This window comes from Dipodomys merriami, unplaced genomic scaffold (assembly GCF_024711535.1).
Source record: "Dipodomys merriami isolate MVZ:Mamm:240054 unplaced genomic scaffold, mDipMer1.0.p SCAF_1467, whole genome shotgun sequence".
NCBI classification, from domain to species: domain Eukaryota; kingdom Metazoa; phylum Chordata; class Mammalia; order Rodentia; family Heteromyidae; genus Dipodomys; species Dipodomys merriami.
In genome coordinates, this window is record NW_027202790.1 from 25,813 (window position 1) to 51,879 (window position 26,067).

The 26,067-nt window shown below is 47.1% G+C and overlaps 1 protein-coding gene across 2 annotated transcripts in view; it reads right to left on the bottom strand.

The window, feature by feature from the left end:
• Positions 1-10,363: 10,363 nt before the first annotated feature.
• Cpeb4 (cytoplasmic polyadenylation element binding protein 4) overlaps positions 10,364-26,067 on the bottom strand; it is an 82,807-nt gene continuing 67,103 nt past the window's right edge. For both annotated transcript variants that reach the window (XM_070021898.1, XM_070021897.1), the window contains 5 exons: positions 25,735-25,824; positions 24,597-24,715; positions 21,766-21,880; positions 20,543-20,724; positions 10,364-15,291 (listed from right to left, as the gene is read on the bottom strand). In XM_070021898.1, the coding sequence (XP_069877999.1) occupies positions 15,064-15,291; positions 20,543-20,724; positions 21,766-21,880; positions 24,597-24,715; positions 25,735-25,824 (734 nt within the window). In that variant the 3' untranslated portion in view covers positions 10,364-15,063. The remainder of the gene's footprint in view (positions 15,292-20,542; positions 20,725-21,765; positions 21,881-24,596; positions 24,716-25,734; positions 25,825-26,067) is intronic.

Below are 26,067 nucleotides of genomic sequence, written 5' to 3' on the forward strand. Positions count from 1 at the left end.
CGCTGACTGCCGCCCGCGCACAGCCTGCCGGGAACTGGGGGCCCTACCACTCCCCCCGGCGGGCCAATGGGAGGGGCCGGAGCCAGGGCGGGACCACTGTGTCTGTGGGGGGGGCGGGAAGGGAGGCGCAGCACTGCGCATGCCTTGAGAGGGCCCAGGGCCGTACCACTGTGTAGGCGGTGTGGGGGGGGGGATATGGATCAGACCACTGGACAGGTGAGGAAAGCTTTGTCCTTTCCATCAAAGCCCTTTGTTTTCCTTGCTGTTCATCCTGAGAGCATGGCTTGGTTTTCCTGAAGGGTTCCTGCTTCGGCCAGGTGTCTTGGCCCCCAGCAACTTGCATTTTAGTCACGCAGCCCTTCCCTGAGCACTTTAATGAAAGATATCCTGTGAGAGGCTCCTGGAAGGTCCACAACTTCCCGTTCGTTAGGCCACACCCTTTGGCCGAGTGTGGGCGGGAGCTCAGCCAATGGGAGCAGAGGGGCGGGGCTGCTGGGGTAGGGATAAAAAGGGAGCAGCCGGCCTGCCCTGGGCCCCGCCCTGGCCCCGCCCTGGCCCCGCCCTGGCCCCGCCCTGGCCCCGCCCTGGGCCCGCCCTGGGCCCGTCCTGGCCCCGCCCTGGCCCCGTCCTGGCCCCGCCCTGGCCCCGCCCTGGCCCCGCCCTGGGCCCGCCCTGGGCCCCGCCCTGGCCCCGCCCTGGCCCCGCCCTGGGCCCGCCCTGGGCCCGCCCTGGCCCCGCCCTGGCCCCGCCCTGGGCCCGCCCTGGGCCCGTCCTGGGCCCGCCCTGGGCCTTGCCCCCCAGCTTGGTTCCTGATGATGCCCTGTTCCTTTCCCGTTGATGTCCTTCTTCCCAGGCAGCACCCCACCATTCTGAGCCATTTCTCACAAATGCCAGGAAGAGCTGTGACGATGGAGCAGCCATTCTGGGACTTCAGGATGAATGACCCCACAACAGAACCAAGGCTGTCCCCCCCTACCCAGAGCAGCTATGGCAGGTCCTTAAGGGACCAAACTGCCCCCTCTCCAGGTGTCATTGCTTCCCCGGAGCCAAGGGATCCCCACCCAACCAGGCCCGAGATTAGGACCAAACAGACCAGTTTGATCAAGCAATGCATACTTCTACTCCCTGCTTTGGGCCTTCTGTACTTAACTCTGAACACCCCAAACATGACTGAGAACACCTAGATAAGAGTCTCACAGCCTTTCCTGCCCAAGCTGGCTTTGAACCGTGATCCTCATATCTCAGCCTCCTGAGTAGCTAGAATGACAAGCAAGACCCATTCGTGCCAACCACTGGTGCCCAGCTTCCATTGCTTTCTTAGTTCACCATTACTTTGGATGTTTCACTTTGGGGGTGAAGGGCTAGATCTAGGCTTCTAGAACTATCCAAAGGCAACTTCTTGCTCTGGCGTAGGACTGCAGTTAACAAAACAGCTGTCATTCACTGCTGGCCAACTCCAGTTCGGATGGTCTGATGGCTGAGCTCATTTTCATTTCAGATCCATCCTTTATTCTTTATTTTCTATCCTGGGTCAACATTTGGTTGAGGGAGGGTGGAGGTTACTGGGGCTTGAACTCAGGGCCTGGGCACTGTCCCTGAGCTTCTTTTGCTCAAGGCTAGTGCTCTACTACTTGAGCCACAGGTCCATTTCTGGCTTTTTTTTTTTTTTTTTTTTTTTGGTGGGTCATTGAAGTCTCACAGACTTTCCTCTCCAGGCTGGCTTTGATCCTCAGATCACAGCTTCCTGAGTAGCTAGGATGACAGGCATGGCTACTGACTCAGGGCTATTTGGCTGCTTTTTGGTGAGGTGGAGCCTAGTAAATGATCGGGGGCAGGGCTTCATTCTTCCTTTTCTTATGGGAGGGGGGACGGGGACCCTTATGAGCCAATTTTTGATTCTTTAGAGCCAATTTTGGCTTCTCCCCTGAGTCTGAAAGGAAATGTGGACTCTCTGACTTCGGGTTGCCAATTGGAAGGGAAGAAATGAGCACAGAGAAGTCGGGGGTGCTTGGTATTCCCGTGTGATCTGCATGAGAGCAGAAGTTCATCCTCCATCTTGGAGCACACCCTTCCCCACCCCACCGGCTGACCATTCTATTTATAGTTACAAGTCTGTGACTCCAAGGAAATGGATTATTTGAGGCTCCAGCTGGGCCTGTGGCTCTTGAAGCATGCTCAGACCGATCATTGTTTCACCTGTCAGCCCGTGTGTGTGATAACCGGCTTGATGAGGGTTAAAGGAATTGGGGGGGGGGTGAGGGTATTGCTGGGCATCAGTGGCTCACGCCTGTCATCCTAGCTACTCAGGAGGCTGAGATCTGAGAAGCACAGTTCAAAGCCAGCCCGGGCAGGAAAGTCTGGGAGACTTTTATCTCCAATAAACCACTCAGAAAACCAGAAGTGGTGCTGTGGATCAAATGGTAGAGGGCTGGCTTTGAGCTGAAGAGCTGAGGGACAGCGCCCAGGCCCAGAGTTCAAATCCCACAACTGACCCCCCCAAAAAAGTTATTTATATGACAGCTTTCTGAAGTGCCACGGCCCTGCTGGCTGCTCTCTTGAAGGTGACAAGACATCATGGCCTCCTCAGGGCAGTTTGTGTTCCTCACAAGATGGCTTCTCGGTGAATCTGCTCTTTGCTGGAGCTCATGCTGACTGCAGAAATGACTGCAGGAGAGAAGAACTCAGGTCAAAGGACACAGACTGAACAAGACCATCACGTAGGTGGCCCCTTACAGGGTCAGAAGAGCCCGCCCTGGGTGAAAGGGGCCTCCATCGCCCCATTTGGAAAGAAGGTGATAATCCCTCTGTCTGGCTGGGGAAGGAATGGCGGGCTTTCTTTACAAATAAGGTCAGGAGTAGTTCCGGGGCAGAGGTCAGTTCTGGGGCAGAGGTCGGGAGTAGCTCCTTTCTTATTGGGAGGTGGTGTGTAGGATGGGAACAGGGGAAAGGGGTTCTTTGTGCAGAGATGGAGGTGGGGTGGGAGAGCAATCTTTTTTTTCTTCTTTCTTTCTTTTTCCTTCATGGGGCTTGAACTCTGGGCCTGGGCACTGTCCCTCAGCTCTTCAGCTCAAGGCGAGCGCTCTACTATTTGAGCCACAGCGTCACTTCTGGTTTTCTGGTGGTTTATTGGAGATCAGAGTCTCACAGACTTTCCTGCCCGGGCTGGCTTTGAACCTGGCTCCTCAGATCTCAGCCTCCTGAGTAGGATGACAGACATGAGCCACCAGCGCCCAGCAACAATCTTATCTTGAGTTACAGTATGGTGAAAAGGAGGGGGATGATTTAGTAAGATCTGCAGCCAGGGCCATCCATCTTAAGATATGAATGTCAAGGAGAAAGGTGAATGTTTATTATTAGCCTGTCCTAGGGCTTAAACCCAGGACGGGGGGGGGGGGGGGGTTTGTCCCTGAATTTCATTATGCTCAAGGCTGGTGCTCTACCTCTTGAGCCACCAGCTTCCCCCTTGGCTTTTCCTGTGATGAATTGGAGTCTCTTGGACTTTGCTGTCTGGGATGGCCTCCAATCATGATCCTCCATTGTGAGCCTCCTGAGTAGCTAGGATTACAAGTGGGAACCACCAGCGCCAGGCCTGAATGCTTGACACTTACTTTCCAGCAGTCACTCTGGGCCTGGAACTATCCCCCATCCCCGCCTTGGGCACTTTCTCTGGACAGGAATTCTTACTGACCCCCCCCACCCCCAAGCACTTCCTTTAGCATGGGCAGACTCTAGCTCCAGTGAGCAGGCCTCTCTTTGGCCCCCAGTCCTGAAAACAGCCCTCGATTAGGTAGGATTCAGAACTGGTCAAGGCGGACTTCCTTCACAAGTCTTAGAAATGATTTTGGCTAGGGTCATTTAATTGGGGGGGGGGGGGAATTTCCCCTGTATGTTTTGGTGGTGATTTTGATTTTTTGTTTTCCTCTACGTTCGTTTTAGGGCTTTTCTTTCTGGTTCTATGTGCTTACACTGCTACTCTTGTTCACCTGGCAGGTAGAAAGATCCCATCTCAGGAAACAAAAGCAAACCAAATCAAATCACAACCAAACCCGGGGGTAGCTCACACCTGTAATCCTGAGTTACTCAGGAGGCTGAGATAGGAGGATCATGGTTCGAAGCCAGCTCAGCCAGGAAAGTCCATGAGACTCTTCAATAAACTAGCAAAAAGTTGGAAGTAGCACTGTGGCTCTAGGTAGAGTACTAGGTCAGGGACAGCACCCAGGCCCTGAGTTCAAGTCCCAGGACTGGCACAACACACACACACACACACACACACACACACACACACACACACACACACACACTTTACTCCTGACATTTAGTATTTTCTAACTAGGTTGACTTAGATAAGGGGGGTCCCACTGATCTTTTCCTCTATGAGATAAGGATTTCCCCCTCACCCCTTTTTACAACAAGAAAGGCAGCATGAGAGAAAGCTGGTAGTCAGCAATTGAAGAGGCCAAGTTTGGACGGATTTGAACCCAGGCAGGATGCCCCCCCATACCCACACCCCTATTTCAGACTTTACCAGTCACAAGAAACAGCACCACGTGTTGTGGCTGCCCATGGGGCTGCTTCTCAGGAAACTGGGAAGGAATGAAGAGCACTGGACTCTTAAGAACCATGAGGGGCCTTTGCCCGGCTTAGCTGGCTTTGTCCACTAGGTGGCAGTCACAGCTGCCGGATAAAATCATCTCTCCCCCTCAAACCCTCTTCCTCTAAAAACAACCCAATCTGTGTGTGTGTGTGTGTGTGTGTGCAAATTTCAATGGAGAAACTGTGACAAAAATTAGAACACTTATTTTAATCAAGCATCTGTGGCTCCCGTCTGTCATTCTAGCCACTCAGGAGGCTGAGACCTGAGGATCCCAGTTCAAAGCCAGCCTGGGCAAGAAAGTCCATGACTCTGATCTTCCATGAACCACCAGAAAACCGGAAGTGGTGCTGGGGCTCAAGGGGTAGAGCAGTAGCTTTGAGGAAAACAAACAAACACAAACATAAAAGCTCAGGGATTGCGCCCAGACCCTGCGTTCAAGCCCTATGATGCACACACACACACACACACACACACACACACACACACACACACACACACCTATTTCCTTAAAGTCAGTAGCACTGAGCTGTCACCAGAATGGCCCTGTGGCCTGCCCTCCAGCCCCTCTTCCTCCTCCTCCATGTTTCTTCCTCCTCCTCCATGTTTCTTCCTCCCAGCAGTCTCAGAATGGGGCAGATCACTCCCCCCCCCCTGCCCTATGTGAGGGGCACTGTGGCTAGGATGGATGGAGATGGAGCTGCTGGCACAATGGCAGCAACCTGCAGTCCCCGCGGATGGCTTCGTCACCATGGCAACGGGTATAGGCCGGAGGCAGTGGGAATCTACCAATCTATAAGTCCAGTGTGTGTGTGTGTGTGTGTGTGTGTGAGAGAGAGAGAGAGAGAGGGAGGGAGGGAGGAGGGGGGAGGGGAAGAGAGGGAGCGGGGAGGGGAGAGAGAGAGATGGGGTTACCCAGGGGTCCTTCTGCTAACCTGGGGCCGTGGCCCCACCACCCACCTCAGCCCTCACCCTACCTGAGGATGGGCACTTTGTAAATGGAGGTAATGAGAATAGCATGGATGGTAATCATGATGATGATGATGATGGCGATGATAATGGTTAATACTGTGTGTGTGTGTGTGTTAGCTTTTTCTCTCAAGGCTGGCGCTCTACCACTTGAGTCACAGCTCTACTTTTGGCTTTTCGGGGGAGGAGGGGAATTCATTGGAGGTAAGAGTCTTAGGACTCTCAGGACTTAAACCTCGATCCTCAGATCTCAGCCTCCTGAGTAGCTGGGATGACAAGTGTGAGCACCGGCACCCACTGGCCTGGTGAATGCTATTTTTGGGGGGACAGTGCTGCACTGTTGGTAGGAATGTAAATAGTACAACCACTCTCCACAGCGGTCTGGAGGTTCCTCAACAAGAAACAACTACAACCCAGTCATACCACTCCTGGGCATCTACCCTGAACATCATGAGCTGGGATATGATAAAGATACCTGCACACCCATGTTCATTGCTGCACTATTCACAATAGCCAAGATAGGAAAACAGCCCAGATGCTCCACAACCGATGAGTGGATCACCCCCGCCCCCAAAATGTGGTACCTATACACAATGTAGTCTTACCCAGCCATTAGAAAAAAAAATACAGCATCATTTTCAGGGAAATGGATGGATCTAGAGCAAATCATGCTCAGTGAGGTAAGCCAAGATCAGAGAGATGAACGTCTCATGTTTTCTCTCTATGCAGAAGCTAGATGTATAATACACAGGGACATGATAAATGATACAGGATTCTAGGCATGCACACACAGTGAGACCAAAAAAGGGTATTGTTTAGGAGAGGAACACAAAGGTACAGGGCCTGTGTGCCTCTGATCAGCGATGATATTTATTGAAATGAACTCCAGGAAATGGAAACATGTGTTGTTGATGATGATGATGATGATGATGATGATGATGATGATGATGATGATGATGATGATAGTGGTGTTGTTTTTGCTCTCCTTTTTCTTCTGGGGGCAGGTAAAGAGGGGGTACAGAAGGGAGGAGGAGGAGGGAGGGGAAACAAATACAATCATGTATTCAGTGGACACTATGTGGAAAATGATCTATACAACTTGTGGGCAGGAAAGGAGGGGGTAACTGAGGGAAAGCAAAGGAAGGGGTGCTATGGTCCAAAACAAGAAAGGCACTCCGCACCTGACTTACAAAAAGGTAGCCTGTCTGTATGGCACCTTAATAATCACAATGAAAGTATTTTGAAGAATCAGATGCTTGCCTATCATCCTAGCAACTCGAGAGGCTGAGATCTGAGGATCACAGCTCAAAGTCAGCCTGGGCAGGAAAGTCTGCGAGACTCTGATCTCCGATAAACTACTCTGAAAAAGCCAGAAGTGGAGCTGTGGCTCAAGTGGTAGAGTATTAGCCTTGAGCATAGAGAGGCTCAGGGACAGCGCCCAGGTCCTGAGTTCAAGCCCCAGGACTGGCAAAAGAAAATAAAAATTGGATGCTTACAAGGACGACATGCAACCCTGTGTGCATCTATCCAGTGTCAGAATTTCATGCTTGGCCTTTGGTAGATCTGAACTGAGGCGGCTGCAGAGACACCGCTGCGGGGCCTTGCCCATGATCTGCAGGCCTGCTCTGCAGGGTGCTTGTGCTGAGCGCCTGAGTCCCAGCGGCCCCTGCACCGCCTACCCTCCCAGCTGTGGAGCCACAGCTGCTCAGGCTGGCCAGGGGGCAGAGGGGCACACGCCCGAGCCCCGGGCTCTCAGCATGGCAAATGGGCTCTCGCTCTCTGTCAAATAGAAAGGAGCCCCGAGGATCACTTCTCCACAGAAATCTGTTTGCATGCGTCTGGCAGGGGGAAATGTGCTAGTGTGGTTTTTCCTATTCACAGCAGCATAGCCAGGAGACAGTCTGACCACCAATCCACACAGCTGCAGACAGACAGACAGACCCCCAATCCACACAGCTGCACACAGCCTGCTCCCCTATGCCCCTATCCTTTGATTTTCTGACTCTTGGGACTTGGCTGCTATGGCGAGTGGGGGCTGCCATCTGTATGGAGCCCCGGGTCTCTGTGGAGAATGCGTTTCTTGGTAGTGCCACAGAAATCCCCGTTTCTCCTCAGGATTTTGCTGGATTGAAAAAATAAAAATATTTGATGATACCTAAGTACAGATGCTCGCTTCTCCCTCCCTCCCTCCCCCTGGGCACATCTCTCCACTCCCGTTCCTCCCCTCCCATCCCCTCTGTCCTTTCCCTCTGCTCCTCTTCCTTTCCTCCCCTCTCCAGCCCTTTTCTTCTCCTCTCCCCCCGTCCTTCCTCTCCTCTTTCCTCCCTCTTCTCTCCTCCTCCCCTTCCCCCTTTTCTCCTCTCTTCCTCTCCCTCTCCCTCCTTCCATTCTCTCCTCTTCCTCCTCCCCCCCTCCTCCTCTTCCCCCCTCTCCTCTGTTCCTCTCCTACCTTCCTATACCCACTTACCTTTCTGAACATGTGTTTCTAGACTGTGGAGCCATTTTTTCAGTCCCTTCACAGGTTGGGAAAGGGGGGGACCTCACTTGAAGAGAGGATAGTTGTCATGCTGTTTGGATTTGGTTAAGAAATCTTCCTTGAAGGATCTCCAGAGAGAGAGGTGGGGCATTGGGAGCAGTAACCAGATGGCGCATTCATGCAAGGATGGCTTGATCCTCACCCCGACTGAGGGAGGTGGGGGAACTGGAAGGTGAACTTGGCTGGAGACGTCATGGTGGGGAGGGGGGAAACTGTGGTCTGGGAGGACATTAGTCTCCCCCCTCCCTCCATTCCTCCATTTCCCCCTCCTCTTCCTTCCCCCTCCCTCCCTCTCCCCCTCTCTGCTTCCTGGATGCCATAAGGTGAGCAGCTTTCCTCGCCAGGCCCTGCCCCGTGGTGCTGTGCGTCACCTGCTCAGGTACTGACCAATCTTGCGCCTAAAGAAGTTCTTCCTCTCCTCACAGGTATTCTCTTCCTGGGAGACCGACTTCAGAGCAAGGGTCTGGGTCTGGGGCCTTTCTCTTTTGGGGTGTGAGGAGGAGTTGCAAGTCAGCTCCTTCGAATGGTGACATTTGCTGTTGCTGTTTGTATCACCCTGACATTTTTAAACGCTATCAACGCTCTGCTTCCTGAAATAGAACCACAGTGGGAAAGCTCAAAGAAGCCCCGGGGTGGCTTCTGGCATTTGTATTCCCTGGGTTCCCCCCACACACACACAGCCTGCACACACACACACACACACACACACACACACCTCCCCACAAGCAGATTTTCACAGGCACTCGATCTGATTCCAGGCAAGGCAGTGGCTTGTGCTGATTCTGCATTTGTACACCACTGCTGCTCACTTTTACCTTCCTGTGTGAGAGACTGTACTTTTCCAACTCTGGTCACCACACCGACTCACAATAAGTCACTTTTTCCAGATGACCCACAGGGACACCCCATTTGACGAGAGGAGGATTTAACATGTCAGAATTCCCCGAGTAGACTTAACCTAACCATGCTCAACAAAATGGTCTCCAACCAGAGACCAAATTGGAAGGGCTAAAGACTTCGACATTCTCAAATCCAGGAGTTCCTACCCACAGTGCCCAGAGATGGACAATGCAGAAACAAATTTATAAAGGTGTGTGTGTGTGTGTACCAGACCTGGAGCTTGAACCCAGGGCCTGGGCACTGTCCCTGAGCTTCTCTGTGCTCAAGGCTCTCTACTACTTGAGCCACAGCACCACCTGCAGTATTTCCTGAGTATTCATTTGAGATAAAAGTCTCAGCCTGGTGGGGTGCCAGTGGCTCACTCCTGTCATCCTAGTTACACAGGAGGCTGAGATCTGAACCTCGAGGTTCGAAGCCAGCCTGGGCAGGAAAAGCCGTGAGACTCTTATCTCCAATAAACCATTCAGCAAACCAGAAGTGGCGCTGTGGCTCAAGTGGTAGAGCACTAGCCTTGAGCTGAAGAGCTGAGGGACAGCACCCAGGCCCAGAGTTCAAACCCTATGACCACCACTACCAACAACAAAAAAGTCTGTCTTTCCTGCCCAGGCTGGCCTTGAACCTCAATCCTCAGATCTCAGCCTCCTGAGTAGTTGACAGGTGTGAGCTAGGTTCTTTTCTTTATTGTTGCAACAATGAGATGTCAACTCAGGACCTGACCTTTAGTTCATTCACTGGCACTCTACCAACTGAGCTATGCCTCCAACCTCTTTTGTTTTTAGAGGAGGGGCAGATGACTACAGAGAGGAAAGAATCTTCAATGTGCTCATGTCAAGACAGATGCTGTCATTTGTGGTTCATCCTTCACTGGCCTACTGTTTGCTATAAGAACATTTATTCATGTCCTTCCCCACCCCCTCAAAGTGCTGAGAACAGCCCAGAACACCTACAGAAACTGTGGAGGATGTAACCAAATGCACCCCCATTCTCTCTGAACCATCAACGCACGTTCTGTTGGTTGCTAGGTAAAGAGAAGGGGTAACAGGGCTTGTATGTTTTTTGGGTTTTGGGGGGTTTTTTGGCCTGGGGTTTGAACTCAGAACCTGGGCATTTTCCCCTGAGGTGGTTTTGTTTCTGCTCAGAGCTAGAGTTCTGCCACTTCAGCCTTTTTGAGTTGCTTGGAGATAAAGAGTCTCAGGGTTCCAGCTTGCTTCAGACCATGATCCTCCAATCTCAGCCTCCTGAATAGCTGGGATTATAGGCATGAGCCACTGGCACTGGCTCTAATTTTTTTTTTTAATGTCCCACCCACAACCACAGAAGCAGACTCTACTTGTATTAAGCCTGAAAGAAGTATATCAAGAGAGCTCTGAGTTAAAAGTTTTATTCATTCAACATCTCACATTACAAATATTTAAAAATTATATGCATACTGGTATAAATAGTCATTTGCAAACTATTTAATAACATTAATTTTTTTCCACTAGCACTTCAACAAATGAACTCTTTTAAAAAAGGAACTGTGTTATATAACTTAAGAGTAGAACATACAAAAATAGGAACTTAAAGTGAAAATGACTTTAATAAAAAAATGAATTATCCTTATTTAAAATGCTATAATAAATACTACAACCTCCCCATACACAATAAAAACTATATGGAACTCCGGCGAAGTAGTAGAGTTAACTGACATACTTAAATAACTTTTCCTTCTGATAATATGAGCCATACGCTTCGGGGGTAGGGGGGGAATTAGGGATTAGTAAAAACTAGACACCCACTTCCTAAAGGTTTCACTTCCAAAAAATATAACAAAAATCTGATGAAAATTATAAAAACTAATTATACTTTAAATTTTAAAAATATAAAAAATAAAACAGTTGAATACAATATTGCCCCAATTCTTACAATGCTATCAATCACAGTAGCTTTAAAAGAAGATAATAAAATAAAGCAAATGACCAAAACCTCTTTTATTCCTTTGTTTTTTTTTAAAAATAATCTCAAATTTACATTAGTAGAAAGATTGATTTCTGATTCTTTTCTTTAGAAACACCAGCAAGAGAGAGGATTTACTCCTAACAGTAGAAAACGACATTTTTCAAATGTCTGCAATTAAAAACAAAGAATTACACTGCAAAGATCTTTCAAAAAGTCTGAAATAAGTATTGCACAGAACTTGAAGTTTAACTTGCCACAACGCGCCACATTCAAGTTTTCAATCACCTTTGAACAGAAGATAGCGACTCTTCAAAAACAAAAGGGGTGAATTATCAAGTTTTTCCAACAGCATTCTTAGCAAATGCTAAAGTCGACTTGTTGCAAGTTTGTTTTTTAGTTTTTTAGTTTTTTTTTTTTAGTTTTTTTTTGTTGTTGTTGTTTTTGTTTTTCTGTTTGCATTCTGCAGAGATCTGTGTATGGAGATTTTTTTTATACCAAAGCTGGGGAGAGGGAAGGGAAGGGATCAGAGCAGGAGGGGGAGGGAGGGGGAGGGGGAGGACGGGGGGGGGGGAGGGGACTAGTTTACATAGAAAATAAATCAGAAACACTTTATTTTTACATTGCAAAAATAACCATGTCATACTCTGTAACTACGCTGTAAGTACACAGCTTCTGCCATGCGATAGCACATGCTACGTGAAGAAGTGACACCCTAAAGGTGTTTGCCTTCACATGGGAAAGCCCCCTCCCCCCACAAAGTGGGATCCCATGTCATCCGAAGGACCTTGTCAGGGAGAAAGTTCAGAGTCCTAGCTGATCACCGTGGAGGACCTCGAATAAGCCACGCAAAGAACCAAATCGTCTGTAAACACGCTTGTCACACAATCACAAGTTAAGTATTAGTAGAATTAACAATTTCTTACATTAGTCATGCACACTAACATTACACACCTGTCTCATGGCAGGCTAGTTTTGTTTTTTTAAATTTTAAATAGATCCTTTCGAAGAGCAGACATCTTGGAATCCAACACTTACCATCAAGTTTATTAAGATTAAAAAAAAAATATATATGTCTCAACTTTTACCACCACCACCCTCCCAGAAAAATGTCTGCATTTTAGGAATCTTTTATTTGAAAAAAAAAAAAAAAAACAACTTACTCAGATGCTGTAAGACAATTTTGTCATTTTAAATTTCTACCCTAGGCTTATACATTTTTTTTTTAAATTTTTGTGTTGTGTTTTGTGTCCGGAACTACAGTGTTCTCTGTCATTTTCATGCGGAAAAAAAAAAAAAATCCCCCTTAATTTGTGACTCTATATATAGACTATTTCTTAAATGACAGTACACCGCTGTGTTTAAGCATGCTTTCCTCTGCAGACTGTACAATAGCATTCCCAGTGCGTAACATTCATTGTTTAAAATGTATGCAGAGCACTGAAATGTATAAAAAGCAGAATATAAGAAAATAAAATTTATTAAAATTATTTATATTAAAAAATGAAGTATATGAAGATCTCTCCGTAATAAAAAGTACAAAAAGCTACTCTTTGCAATATGAAAAATTGAGGTATTGCATAAGGAGATATCCCGTCAGTGAAAAGTAGGCCTAAAAAATGTTCACTGTTGGAAAAACAAGATATACAAAAGTAGTGCATAACAAATATACATTATGTGCATGGCAAAATAAGTTAGCTACAAAAAACACTGTACCGAAAATCAGCAGGTCATGTACAAAGGCGGGGGGGGGGGGGGAAGGGGGAGAGAAGGAAAAAAATCAAAGAAACCCACAAAATCAGTATTTCAAAGCTAGCTCCCCCCCCGCCCCCCCTCCCCACATCAGTGTTAGTTCTGGTTAGGTCTTTGTTGCTGCTTCTAGAAACAGCGACAATCTCAAGCCACCTCCCAAGCACTGAGAAAGGAAGATAAAAGAGAGGTGAATTGGACATTCCAAGAAGAATCATGGGGGTTCGGGAGAAAAGAGAGGCCCTGGGGCACCTACTCACATCCTCAATGGCTCGCTGGGATTTCACGGGAGACTTTTCACCTTTGGAACTCGACAGGAAACTAGTAAAAAGCCCGTCCTCCCAAGAGAAGGACAGACAAATAGGTCTCCCTCAAGACACAAGACAATCACTAGGACTTCATCAAGCTAGGTGGTTCTACAGCCAGGCTGGGCCAAGTCTTTGGTTTTGCAGAATCCGTGATGGTACCAGGTCTGTGGGTGACCCGCCAGCAGCAAGATCGCCTTCGGCTATGGGAGTTGTGTGCAATGGTGTGGAGACTTCAGAATGGTCTTTTTGGAATGACCGATGGGGGTGGTCTCTCATAAGAGAATGTCAAGTCAAAGAAAAGTGATTTGTTTTCCCCCCTCACTTAGAGGGCCTTCAAGAGGCTATGGAGAATTAAACATGTGAAAACGTCTGTCAAAGCGAAGAAGAGTTTTTATAAGAAAGCATGCATTAACTGATCCAGTTGGCACTTAAGACACTGACAAAGGCCCATGCTGAGTTCTGGAACTGTACTGCTCTGTTATTTTATAGGAGTGGGGTCAATACATGTACCTTTGCACACATTTACACGGTTACTTGTTCACAGTGCAAAAAAATTGCAGAAGAAAAACAAAACAAAACAAAACCACTTTGCAACTACTGGACTTCTAATGAACTTTTGTGGTTGTTACAACTAGATTATGTCCTATGTTACAGCTAGATTACAGGATATCCAAAGCCAATCAGAGCCAATCTGTATGTTGGATTTGTGTTTGTTTTCACTTTTTGGTGTTTTCTGTGGTTGTTTGGTTGGGGGGTTGTTGTTTTTTTTTGGGGGGGAGGGGTTAGTGTTGTTTTTCTCTCACTTCTGGTTTTGGTTACAAGTATATTGTAACACAACATTGTTTTTAAAAATTTAAAAAAAAATATAAATATCCTTGAGGTATGTCTAGATTTGCTGCTTTTTTTTTTTTAATGTCAAAAATGGAGAGAGCAGAGGCGGCCTGCCACGGATGAGCGTTAGGAAATGAGAGTTTCTATGCAACATCCAAAAATAAAAATTCCTACACATTGGCTCTTTAAGGAGAGGGAAGTCACGGGCTCCCCCTAGCGGTCTTTAACTCCAACTTTGGTAGGTCTCTCAGGCACCAACAGTCTAACTCATAGTAACCCCGCCCAGTCTGCACATTCTGAAGGGTTAAAAGAAAAAAAATGAGTATTGAAAAGAAAATAAACCTAGCTCTTCCTACTTTACTCGCTTTCCTCATGTCCTAATGACTTGGAGGCCTCGTACAACTTTACTCAGCCTCCAGAGCCTTCAAGTCCCATGGCGAGGCTGCTGGAAATCATGCACGTGCCATGTTCTGTTCTTTCTGCTCAATAATCCATGCTCACTTTCTCCATGGCTCGCACAAAGAAAAACAGGATGGGGGAAACATAAGAGAGAGAGAGAGAGATGAAGGAAAAGGGAGGAAGAAGAAAAAAAAGAGGAAAAAGATGAGGCGAGAGAGAGAGACAAGGAAAAGAACAAGAGATAAAAAAACCCAAACTAAAAATTAAAAACAAAAAACCCACAAAAACGGAAAAGACAATAAGGCAAAAAGCACTGCCCGGGGTGGGGGGGTGGGGGGGGTGGAGGTTCGGAAATTGTGTCTGGACAGATCAATAGTGTTACTGTTGCATGGTTATTTTTTAATAAAAGTATTCGTATATGTTCTATTATTCACAATAATTTAAGTAAAAACCCAAAATACTCTATTGTTTCATTTCTCTGTTAAATAAGTTTCTCTTTCTCCTCTAAGAAATACGCTGCAGGAAGTTTGGATTCGCTTGGTCCTGGGGGAAACCAAGGGAATGGGAACTTCAGACACCAACCATGATGGAAAGAAAAAAGGAAAAAAAAAGAAAGAAAAAAAAAAGAGCTCCTACAGACTAGCCGTACAGGAATCTACAAAACACCTACATTATATAGGCCATTCTTTTTCATTATACTATCGTTAGGTTACACACTGCTACGAAGACATGCCAGTGTGGAGAGGCTGGGAGGAGGGGTGGGGGGGAGGAAGAGGTCAGGAGGGGGCGGGAGAGTGTACTTAACCGGACACTAGCCAGCGTGACGGGCTCAGTCAGGCAGCCCTTTAGTTCCAGCGGAATGAAATGTGCCGGGGCCGGTCCCCTCCCTCCTTCACCAGAGGCTTGTGGAACTCCCTGCCCGCTCGAGAATGGATGGCCGCCCAGCAATATTCACAGTAATACTGCAGACAGGTAACGTTAGCACAGAAAAAGGGGGCGAACTTCCCCCCACAACGGGCCCCCTGGCATTCGTCACAGAGCTGGTCATCCAGCACGTATGGCTTCACTTCCACCTGCCAAGAGAAAACACAAGGCGGGCGTTAGTTTGGTTTTTTTTTTTTTTTTAATTTATTGTTATTTTTTTTGCAATTTCAGGGAGTGTTGGTCGTGGGGCTTGAACTCTGGGCCTGGGCGCTGTCCCTCAGCTCTTCAGCTCAAGGCGAGCACTCTACCACTTGAGCCACGGCACCATTTCCAGTTTTCTGGTGGTTCATTGGAGGTAAGAGTCTCATGGACTTTCCTCCCTGGGCTGGCTTTGAACCTTGATCCTCAGATCTCAGCCTCCTGAGTAGCTAGGATGACAGGCGTGGGCCACCGACCGGTGCCCAGCTCAGTAGTTGTTATCTTATGTGGAGATGATTTCCATCCTAAGGAATGAGACAAGGCTCATAATTCAGTTATTGATGGAAAGCGTGCATCTAGAAAAATTGTGTGTGTGTGTGTGTGTGTGTGTGTGTGTGTGTGTGTGTGTGTGTGTGTGTGTGTCAGAGAGAGAGAGAGTCAGTGCTGGAACTTGAACTCAGGGTCTGGGCGCTGTCCCTGAGCTTTTTATGCTCAAGGCTAGTGCTCTACCACTTGAACCACAGCTCCTCCTTCTGGATTTTGTCATGGTTCATTGGAGAAGAGAGTCTCATGGCCTTTTCTGCCCTGGACTGGCTTTGAACAGTGATCCTGAGATCTCAGCCTCCTGGGGTGCTGGGATTCCAGGTGTGAGTGACCAATGTCTGGGTTCTTTTGGGAATTTTTAGAAGGCTTTGAAACGATCGTTCCTTTTGTGGTTTTTGTCTTCTCACTAAGCACTGAACCAAGGGTGGGGGTGGGGGGGTAAAGGGAAGGGATTTCACTCAAAATCATAAAGCAAAGACAACTGTTTGAGATTGAACCCACAGGAGATTCTCAAACACACGTGGGAGAATCTCTTTCTGTCAAAGTAGCTGCTTGACATTAGCGCTGCTCTTTCAAGGCTGGCCGCCATCTTACAGCTTTAAGCCAGGCTCTGGTGGCTCACACCTGGTATCTTAGCTACTCAGGAGGCTGAGATCTGAGGATCACGGTTCAAAGCCAGCCTGGGCAGGAAAGTCTGTGAGACTCTGATCTCCAGTGAACCACCAGAAAACCAGAAGTGATGCTGGGACTCAAGTGGTAGAGCGCTAGCCTTGAGCTGAAGAGCTGAGGGACAGCGCCCAGGCCCAGAATTCAAACGTCTCACAACTGACCAAAAAAAAAAAAAAGATTTTTATTTCTAATAAACTACTCAGAAAAAAGCTGGAAGTGGTGCTGTGGCTCAAGTGGTAGAAGTAACCTTGAACAAAAGTTCAGGTACAGTGCCTAGACCCCTAGTTTAAGCCTCAGAATTGGCCAAAAAAAAAAATCATTTAGTTAAGCCACATCCTGTTACAAGAAATTGATTTCTAGGGGCTGGAGGCATGGCTCAGCTGGGAGAGCACCAACTGGGTATGGCCTGTTTCCGCTGACAAGGTCCTGTTTGCTTCCCTGCTCAGAGAAACGTTTAACACCCCTTTCAAACTGGCCAATGGCACAGGACCATGAATCTTAAGTTCTAACCAATCAGAACAAAGAGCACATCCCCAGTAGATAAATCCAGGGTGGATGGCTGCCCAGCATGGCTTCCTGAGCGAGCAGAAGTGAACTTTGGTCTTGCCTAGTTCCTTACAAGCTGACATCCTTATTTCCAGCAGACCCTGCCCCCTCAGCTGAATGACCCCACTTCCCCATGTCACTGGAAGATCTCGGTGAGTGGGAAGTCGCCCTGGAGCCTGGCCTCGTGCACGGCCTGCGTGATCATCACAAACCTGCCACTCTGGTCAGACCAGATGGGGCCGGGTCCCGCGCTCTCTCAATCCTGGCTTTGTTCTCTGTCAGGGAGAACGGCTGACTTTGGGTCTAAAATGTCGCAGCGTTCAAGAGGCCAACCTGTCATTCGAGCCTTCCAAGCATTAAAAATAACCTCTTGACTCACCAGCTAGCAAAGGGCCGGTTATTTTTAGCCTCAGAGGGACTCCTGGGAGAAACTGACACCCCCAAACCATCCCTGGAGCACTCTGAGACAAGGAATCCTGGTGAGGGGTGAGCAGGAAAGACCCGGATACACAATAGACCAGTAGGTCCACCCCATCATAGTAGGGAAAGCTCCATCAAAGGGTTCCATTGTAAAGGACTCACATCTGAGTGTCTCCAATAATGAGCTTCACACAGTTCTGAAACTGGCATGCAGGAGTGAACAGTGAAATGTGTGTGTTTGTGAATAAAGATCAAGGAGTGTCAGGTGCTGGTGGCTCCCGCCTGTCATCCCAGCTACTCAGGAGACTGAGATCTGAGGATCACGGTTCAAAGCCAGCCCGGGCAGGAAAGTCCGTGAGACTCTTTAATAACTCAAAAAAAAAGTCAGAAGTGGAGCTGTGGTTCAAGTGGTGTGCACAGCACCCAGGACCTGAGTTCAAGCTGAAAGAAAGAAAGAAAGAAATAGAGAAAGAAAGAAAGAAAGAAAGAAAGAAAGAAAGAAAGAAAGAAAGAAAGAAAGAAAGAAAGAAAAGAAAGAGAGAAAGAGAGAAAGAGAGAAAGAGAGAGAGAGAGAGAGAGAAAGAGAGGAAGGAAGGAAGGAAGAAAAAAGCAGGAAGGCATAAATACACAGTGACTAACATCCCCTTTGCCCAAGTTTATAGTATATATTTTCGTCTTGCATGTGTTCCCATTAGTGTACAATGTCTTATTATTTTGCATTTTTTTTTCTTTTTCTCCCCACCAGTCGTGGGGCCTGAACTCCGGGCCTGGGCGCTGTCCCTCAGCTCTTCAGCTCCAGGCGAGCGCTCTACCACTTGAGCCACAGCGCCACTTCTGGTTTTCTGGTGGTTCATTGGACATAAGACTCTCACATACTTTCCTGTCCCGGCTGGCTTTGAACTGCAATCCTCAGATCTCAGCCTCCTGGGTAGCTAGGATGACAGGCGTGAGCCACCAGCACCTGGCTTGCATTTTTTCCTATCCACTAAGTAGAATAGAATTGACATAAAACAGAAGCAGTGCGTGTAAGCCTGCACAGAATGGATGGTTCTATATCTGAGATAAGAACAGCATAGTTCCATCCATCCATGGGTCCATCCATCTATCTGTTCACCCACCCACCCATCCACCCACCCATCCACCCACCCACCCATCCACCCACCCACCCATCCACCCACCCATCCATCCATCCACCCACCCATCCATCCATTCACCCACCCACCCACCCACCCACCCACCCACCCACCCACCCATCCACCCATCCACCCACCCATCCACCCATCCATCCACCCATCCATCCATCCATCCATCCATCTATCTGTTCACCCACCCACCCACCCATCCATCCATCCATCCATCCATCCACCCACCCACCCACCCATCCATCCACCCATCTATCATCCACCCAGCCAGCCAGCCAGCCAGACTCTGAGCCCAAGGCTGTCAAGGGCTGGACTCCATTATCAGTGCTAATCAAAGCGCCAGGCTGCCGGGAGGCAGGGAGTGTAATCAGAAGAGAAATCAAAAGTGCTGCCTTCATCAGCAAGTCTTTTCTAGCAAAGGCAGTTGTCAGCTGACACCAGCCGTGCTGGGGAAATGCAGCTTCCAGATTCTCGTACACAAACTCCGGCAGCATTTGGTCCCCAGACCACACTCCGAAGAGGACTGGTAGAAAATGAGGGTCCCGGACGCAGAGAAGAAACTTGATAGGACAGGAATTTCTCAGCACTGTGATATTTGTTGAAGGTGTGACATGCAAAGATAAAGAATCTAAGCGGGAGCTGGTGGCTCACGCCTGTCATCCCAGCTACTCAGGAGGCTGAGATCTGAGGATCATGGTTCAAAGGCAGCCCAGAGCAGGAAAGTCTGTGAGACTCTTATCTCCAATGAACCACCAAAAAGCCTGAATGGAACTGTAGTGCAAGTGGCAGAGCGCTAGCCTTGAGCACAAAAGCTCTGGGACAGAGCCCAGGTCCAGAGTTGAAGCCCCAGGACTGGCAAAAAAGAAAAAAACAGAGAGAAAGAGAGAGATAAGGAATCTACATCATGGAAAATAGACTTACATCATGGAATATAGACTCTCAGAATACACTAGAAAGAAGAAAGAACTGATTTTGGGGTTTGACTTTAGCTCTCACATTCTGAGGATACACTCAACAGAGGATTTTTTTTTTTTGTCAGTCATGGGGCTTGAACTCTGGGCCTGGACCCTGTCCCTCAGCTCTCCAGTTCAAGGCTAGCATTTTACCACTTAAGCCATAATGCCACCTCTGGTTTTCTGGTAGTTAATTGGCGGTAAGAGTCTCACGGACTTTCCTGCCCAAGCTGGCTTTGAACTGTGATCCTTAGATCTCAGCCTCCTGAGTAGCTGGGATGACAGGTGTGATCCACTGGCCCCCTATGAGGAATTTTATTTAATTGCTAAAAATATTAGCTATCAGCTGTTCAGAGAAACAGACTACAAATAAAAAGATGATTTTTTTCTACTATCTAATCTGCTATCATTAAAGTTTCTGAGGGATAGTACTAGAATTAAATTCACTCAACTATATATTACATTATCATAGTGAATTAAAAAATAATAGGGCTCACTGAGATATATTTATGTCTTCCCAAGATTTCAAAACAGAACAAAACAAAAACAAGGTCAGGGTGTGTCAAGTACATTCATATTCACAACCTGACATAGTACAAGTTATCCCATAAATCTACATTGAACAAATGAGTGAATGAATGACTAAATGGAGATGATAATTTAGAAAAGATTAAACTCAAAAACACTGATCACAAGGGCTGGGAAGGTGGCTCAGTGGTAGAGCACTTGCCTTGCATGCTCGAGGCCCTGGGTTCCATTCCTCAGCACCACATAAGCAAAAAGAAAAAAAGCCGGAAGTGGTGCTGTGGCTCAAGTGGTAGAGCGCTAGCCTTGAGCTGAAGAGCTGAGGGACAGCACCCAGGCCGAGTTCAGGCCCCACGACCGGACCCCCCCCAAAAAAAAAAAAAAAAAAAAAAACTGATCAGTGTTCCCAGAACAAAAACATAAGACAGCAGAAATTCAAAGGAAATTCTTAGAATATTGATCCCCTTCCTCCCCCCACCCCACCCGACCCAATTGTTAGCTGTGGATTTACGATCACATTAAAAAAAAAATTACCATTCTAATTAATCTTACTTCTGAGATATGTCAGTATCATGGGTGGAAAGTTCTAGAAGTTTCCAGAATGCGGTCTAGGAGTAACTTACCCGTTTATCTATCTCTCCATGCTGCAGCTGAACAAAGCGGGCGCTAATAGCAGCTATGTAGCTCTGTTGATTAGAGAAGGCAACGCGCCCAGCTCCTTTGGGGTACTTGAGCTCAGGGTCTGTGTCGATGCCGGCGTAGCAGACGCCGCCATACAGCCGGTCCATGATCATTGCGAGCTCCACTAAACAGGCCAGGGGAAAAGGTGCAAGTTGAGATCGGCCAAAGTCAGCCAGCTCACACCGATGGCTTCATCAAAGGCGGTTCATCTGTCCTCTGAGCTCCATCAGTAAAATAATTCTTAAAATCGAACTCATTCCTACATTAGGTTGATGTCAACTTAACATGAGGTTAATTTTTTGCCTGCCTGTCTTCCTTCCTTCCCTCCATCCCTCCTTCCTTGTTTCCAATCTTCCTTCCTTGACCAGTATTAGGGTTTGAACTTGACCTCACACTGGTTGGGCTTGCTTCCTTGACATGTGCTCTACTGCTTGAACCACAACTCCAGCCTTCCTTTTTGTTGGCTATTATGGAGATGGAATCTGGCTTGACAATTCAGTCCTCTGGATCTCCTCTTATGTAGCTAGAATTACAGGATTCCAGATATGCTAGAATTACAGGGTCCAATCTTAATTTTTTAACTATGAGCTAGCTGCTTTACAATGTACTTTTTTCTTTTCTTTCTCTTTTTTTATGCCAGACCTGGGGTTTGAACTCAGGGCCTGGGTACTGTCCCTGAGTATTTTTGCTCAAGGCTAGTGCTCTACCACTTTGAGCTCAGCTTCACTTCCGGTTTTCTGATGGTTAGTTAGAAATAAGAGTCCCATAGACTTCCTGCCAGGGCTGGCTTTGAACTATAATCCCCAAATTTCAGCCTCCTGAGTAGCTAGGATTACAGGTGTGAGCCACCAACACCCAGCTCAAATGTTTATGCAGCTTAAATGTTTATGCATTTATCCTTGAAGGTCTTTTTCTTGCCAGTCCTGGGGCTTGAACTCAGGACCTGGGCACTGTCCCTGAGCTTCTTTGTGCTCAAGGCTAGAACTCTACCACTTGAACCACAGCGCCACTTCTGTTTCCTTCTGTGTATGTGGTACTGAGGAATCAATCCCAGGGCTTCATGCATGCTAGGTGAGCACCCTACCACTGAGCCACCTTCCCAGCCCCTGCTCTTTGCATTTCAGATGCTAGAGTATAAAAGGTTTTCTTGTTTGTTTGATCTTACCAGCTCGTAGGGGTCGAGGAACGCCACCCACAAATATTGTTTTTCTTGGGTCAAGTGGCTGTGAACCATCCATCACAAAGTCGCTGTCACTCAGATTCCAGGGCCGAATCTGCACCTACAGAGGATGTAAATCAACAAGTTTCAGATTAAACCATTTTTAAATGTTTAAAATTATTGTTGGAGTCAGGCACCAGTGGCTCACACCTGTAATCATAGCTACTCGGGAGGCTGAGATCTGAGGATCGTGGTTCAAAGCCAGCCTGGGCAGGGAAGTCCATGAAACTCTTATCTCCAATAAACCACCAGAAAACCAGAAGTGGCGTTGTAGCTCAAGTGGTAGAGCGCTAGCCTTGAGCTGAAGAGCTGAGGGACAGCGCCCAGGCCCGAGTTCAAGCCCCACGACCGACCAAAAAAAAAATTATTGTTGGTTTGTTTTCAGTACCAGGGCTTGAATCCATGCATTTCACTGACCATAGAAGCCATGCCTGCAGCCTGGTTATTTTGGAGATGGATTCTGGAGGGGGAAAAAAATGGTAATAATTCTCCAGATCTCAGCCTCGCCTCCTGAGCAGCTAGGATTATAGGTATGGGCCACCATCACCCAGCTAAGAATTTTACTTTTAAATGCAATAATTTATATCATACCATATCAACAAAGGTGTGAAACAAGACTTTAAACCAAATTACTGTCAGGAGCTAGTGGCTCACATCTTAGCTACTCAAGAGGCTGAGATCTGAGGATTGTGGTTCAAAGCCAGCCTGGGCAGGAAAGTCTATGAGACACTTATCTCCAATGAACCACCAAATTAGAAGTGGTGCTGTAGCTCAAGTGGCAGAGCACTCGTCTTGAGCAGAAGAGCTCAGAGACAATGAATGCCCAGGCCCTGAGTTCAAGTTCCATGACTGGCAAAAATAAAGAAAGAAAAAAATAAACCAAATCACTGAATAGGTCCTTAATTATAAGTTAATTAGCTATTTTTCAGGCCTGGGAACCTCTAGTTTATCCAACCCTCCTATATTTTTGTAATTTAAGTATAGCACAGCGTCAGCGCTACTTACAATTACAGTGCTACAGAAATTAGCATCATTGTATTTTTTCAAGGAGCATTTCAAGGAAAAATATTGCTGATATTTCTAATAAGCTTTTCTTTAATAAAATGCTTCAGTGTGTTCATTAGCTCAATTAAGAACCATGTACCAAACTGCCATGTTGAATGAAATCCCTTTGTACAACTATTAGAAGATAATTCAAAACAATTAAAATTAAAAGTGAATAAAATAATAGACTACCAGAGTCACGTACCTTTTTTAAAATTGCTTGCTAATTTAAAATTAACTGTTATAAACCAGGCCCTGGTGCTGGTAATTCTATTTTATTTTATTTTTATTTTTAGCTGGTCATGGGGCCTGAACTCTGGACCTGGGCGCTGTCCCTCAGCTCTTCAGCTCAAGCCTAGTGTTCTACCACTTTGGGCCACAGCACCACTTCCAGCTTTTTCTGCTTATGTGGTGCTGAGGAATCGAACCCAGGGCCTCATGCATGCAAGGCAAGCACTCTACGACTGAGCCACTTTCCCAGCCCCTGGTGCTGGTAATTCTAGCTACTCAAGAGGCTGAGATCTAAGGATCATGGTTCAAAGCCAGCCTGGACAGGAAAGTCTATGGGACTCTTATCTCCAATGACCAGAAAGCTATAAGTGTAGCTGTGGCTTCAAGTGGTAGTGTGCTAGCCTTGAGCAAAATAGTTCAGGGACAGCGCCCAGGCCTTGAGTTCAAGCCCAAGACTGGCACAAAAAGAAAACAAAAATGTTATAAATGTCCATACCAAAGTTAAGCAAGGTATTCCAAAATACACATACCAATGATATACTAAAGTCAGAGTTATGCCACTGAATGACCTAAACAACGTGGCATAGAGTATCTACTAGATAAAATGAGTGGTGGCAAGAAGGTCACAAAACGTCTTAGAAGAATGTTCCTGATCAAACGATCCAAAACACACACAATACACACACACACACACACACACACACATAATATACAATATATAAAACATTATTATATATTATATTTGTAAGTTTGGGGGGTTTATTGTCAGTTGTGGAGCTTGAAGTTGATCAAGGTCTGGGCACTGCCCCTGAGCTTTCCCTTTTTTTGTTTTTTTTGTCAGTCCTAGGGCTTGAACTCAGGGACTACGCACTGTCCCTTCAGTTTCTTTTGCTCAAGACTAGCATTCTGCCACTTGAGCCACAGTGCTACTTCCAGCTTTTTCTGTTTATCTGGTACTGAGGAATCAAACCCAGGGCTTAAGGTATGCTAGGCAAGCACGCTACCACTAAGTCACATTCCCAGCCCAAGTTATTATATTAATAATATGTAACATATATAATACATATATATATATGTATATAGAAATGAATACGTAGGCCTATATGCATATACACAAATTCATGTGTATATGGATACCTATATGTGTGTTTATGTGCATATGGATGTATAGGTGTGTATATCCATACACAGAATCAATCAGGTCTATTTTGGGAGAGCTCCCTCTGCAAAAAAGTGAAGGACAGCACTGTAACACTTCAGTCCAAGCAAGGACGGAGGTTGGTGAACTGGAGTTGCATTTTCCACAGGAAATTCAGCAGCTTCATCAATATAAAATGCATTCTCAAAGGACATGTTTAGACACGAAAATGGCTTCCCCTACTCCAAGAGTTAGGGGTGAAATGGTGGTGCGCGGATCCACGGAAGGGCCAAAGCGTTTAGTTTAGATCCTACTTAGGAGCCTGGCTATGGCGCAGGCCAGGCGCACGCCGCACTGCACTCACAGGCTTGTCCTTGATGGTGGGGCTGGAGACACACAGGTAGAGTTTGCCGTCCTCTTCGATGCAAGCGTCGATGAGCGCCTGGACAGAGCTCTCGTCTTGAAACAGCAGGAATGCATAGCCTAAAGGAAAAGACCAAAGCTTCATGAGCTTCCTCATCCCTATGGTCATTCTTGAGGATACAGACTGCATAAACCAAAACTAAGAAAGGAAAGGAATAGGGGCTGGGAAGGTGGCTCAGTGGTAGAGTGCTTGCCTTGCATGCATGAGGCCCTGGGTTCGATTCCTCAGCACCCCATAAGCAAAAAGAAAAAAGCCGGAAGTGGCGCTGTGGCTCAAGTGGTAGAGCGCTAGCCCTGAGCTGAAGAGCTGAGGGACAGCGCCCAGGTCCAGAGTTCAGGCCCCACAACTGGACCCCCCCAAAAAAGAAAAGAAAAAATAATACTAAAGCTTAAGTTTCATATGCATACCAGTTTTGATAATAACATGAGAGACTTCATTTTGGGAGGATCCTGAAACATCTTTCGGAGTAAAAACAAATTAGAATGAAAGGTACAGTAGGGTAAGCCAGGGCTAGTGGTTCACGCCTTTAATCCTAGCTATCAAGAGGCTGAGATCTGAGGATTGAGGTTCAAAGTCATCCTGGGCAGGAAAAAGTCTGCAAGATTCTTATCTCTAACCACCAAAAAGCTGACAGTGGAACTGTGGCTGAAATGGTAAAGCACCAGCCTTGAGGAAAAAATTTTTTAAAAGTACAGTAGGATAGAAAATGTGAAGAAGACAGGGGCTGGGAAGGTGGCTCAGTGGTAGAGCACTTGCCTTGCATGCATGAGGCCCTGGGTTCGATTCCTCAGCACCACATAAGCAAAAAGAAAAAAGCCGGAAGTAGCACTGTGGCTCAAGTGGTAGAGCGCTAGCCTTGAGCTGAAGAGCTGAGGGACAGGGCCCAGGCCCAGAGTTCAGGCCCCACGACCGGACCCCCCCCCCCAAAAAAAAGAAAAGAAAATGTGAAGACACAAATAGAAAAATATAAATTTGAGAATGAAAGATGTTTGCAATGAAGATGTACATTTGTGGAAAGGCTAAAGATGAAAGAACATAGGGAGGAAAGCCATTTACATGTGGGGCTCTTGGGAATTACCTTTAGGAGGAAAGTAGGATTTGCTCTCAGCTTTATGAGGCCAATCCACAATCAAAGGGCCAAAGCGACGGAAGCTAGCAGTGATCTCATCTGAAGAAAAACAGAAAATGAGATGTCCAGATGTTTACGATCATTTTTTTATATAGAAGGTCTTTGGTGTGTTTTGTTCATTTCCAATCTAAGCCAGTACGGGTGGCCGTGCCTGTAATCCCAGCTACTCAGGAGGCCGAGAGCTGAGGATCTCAGATCAGTGCAAGTCGGGACAGAGAAGTCCATGAGGTTCTTATCTCCAATTAGCCAGCAAAAAGCCGTAAGTGGAGGTGTGGCTCAAGT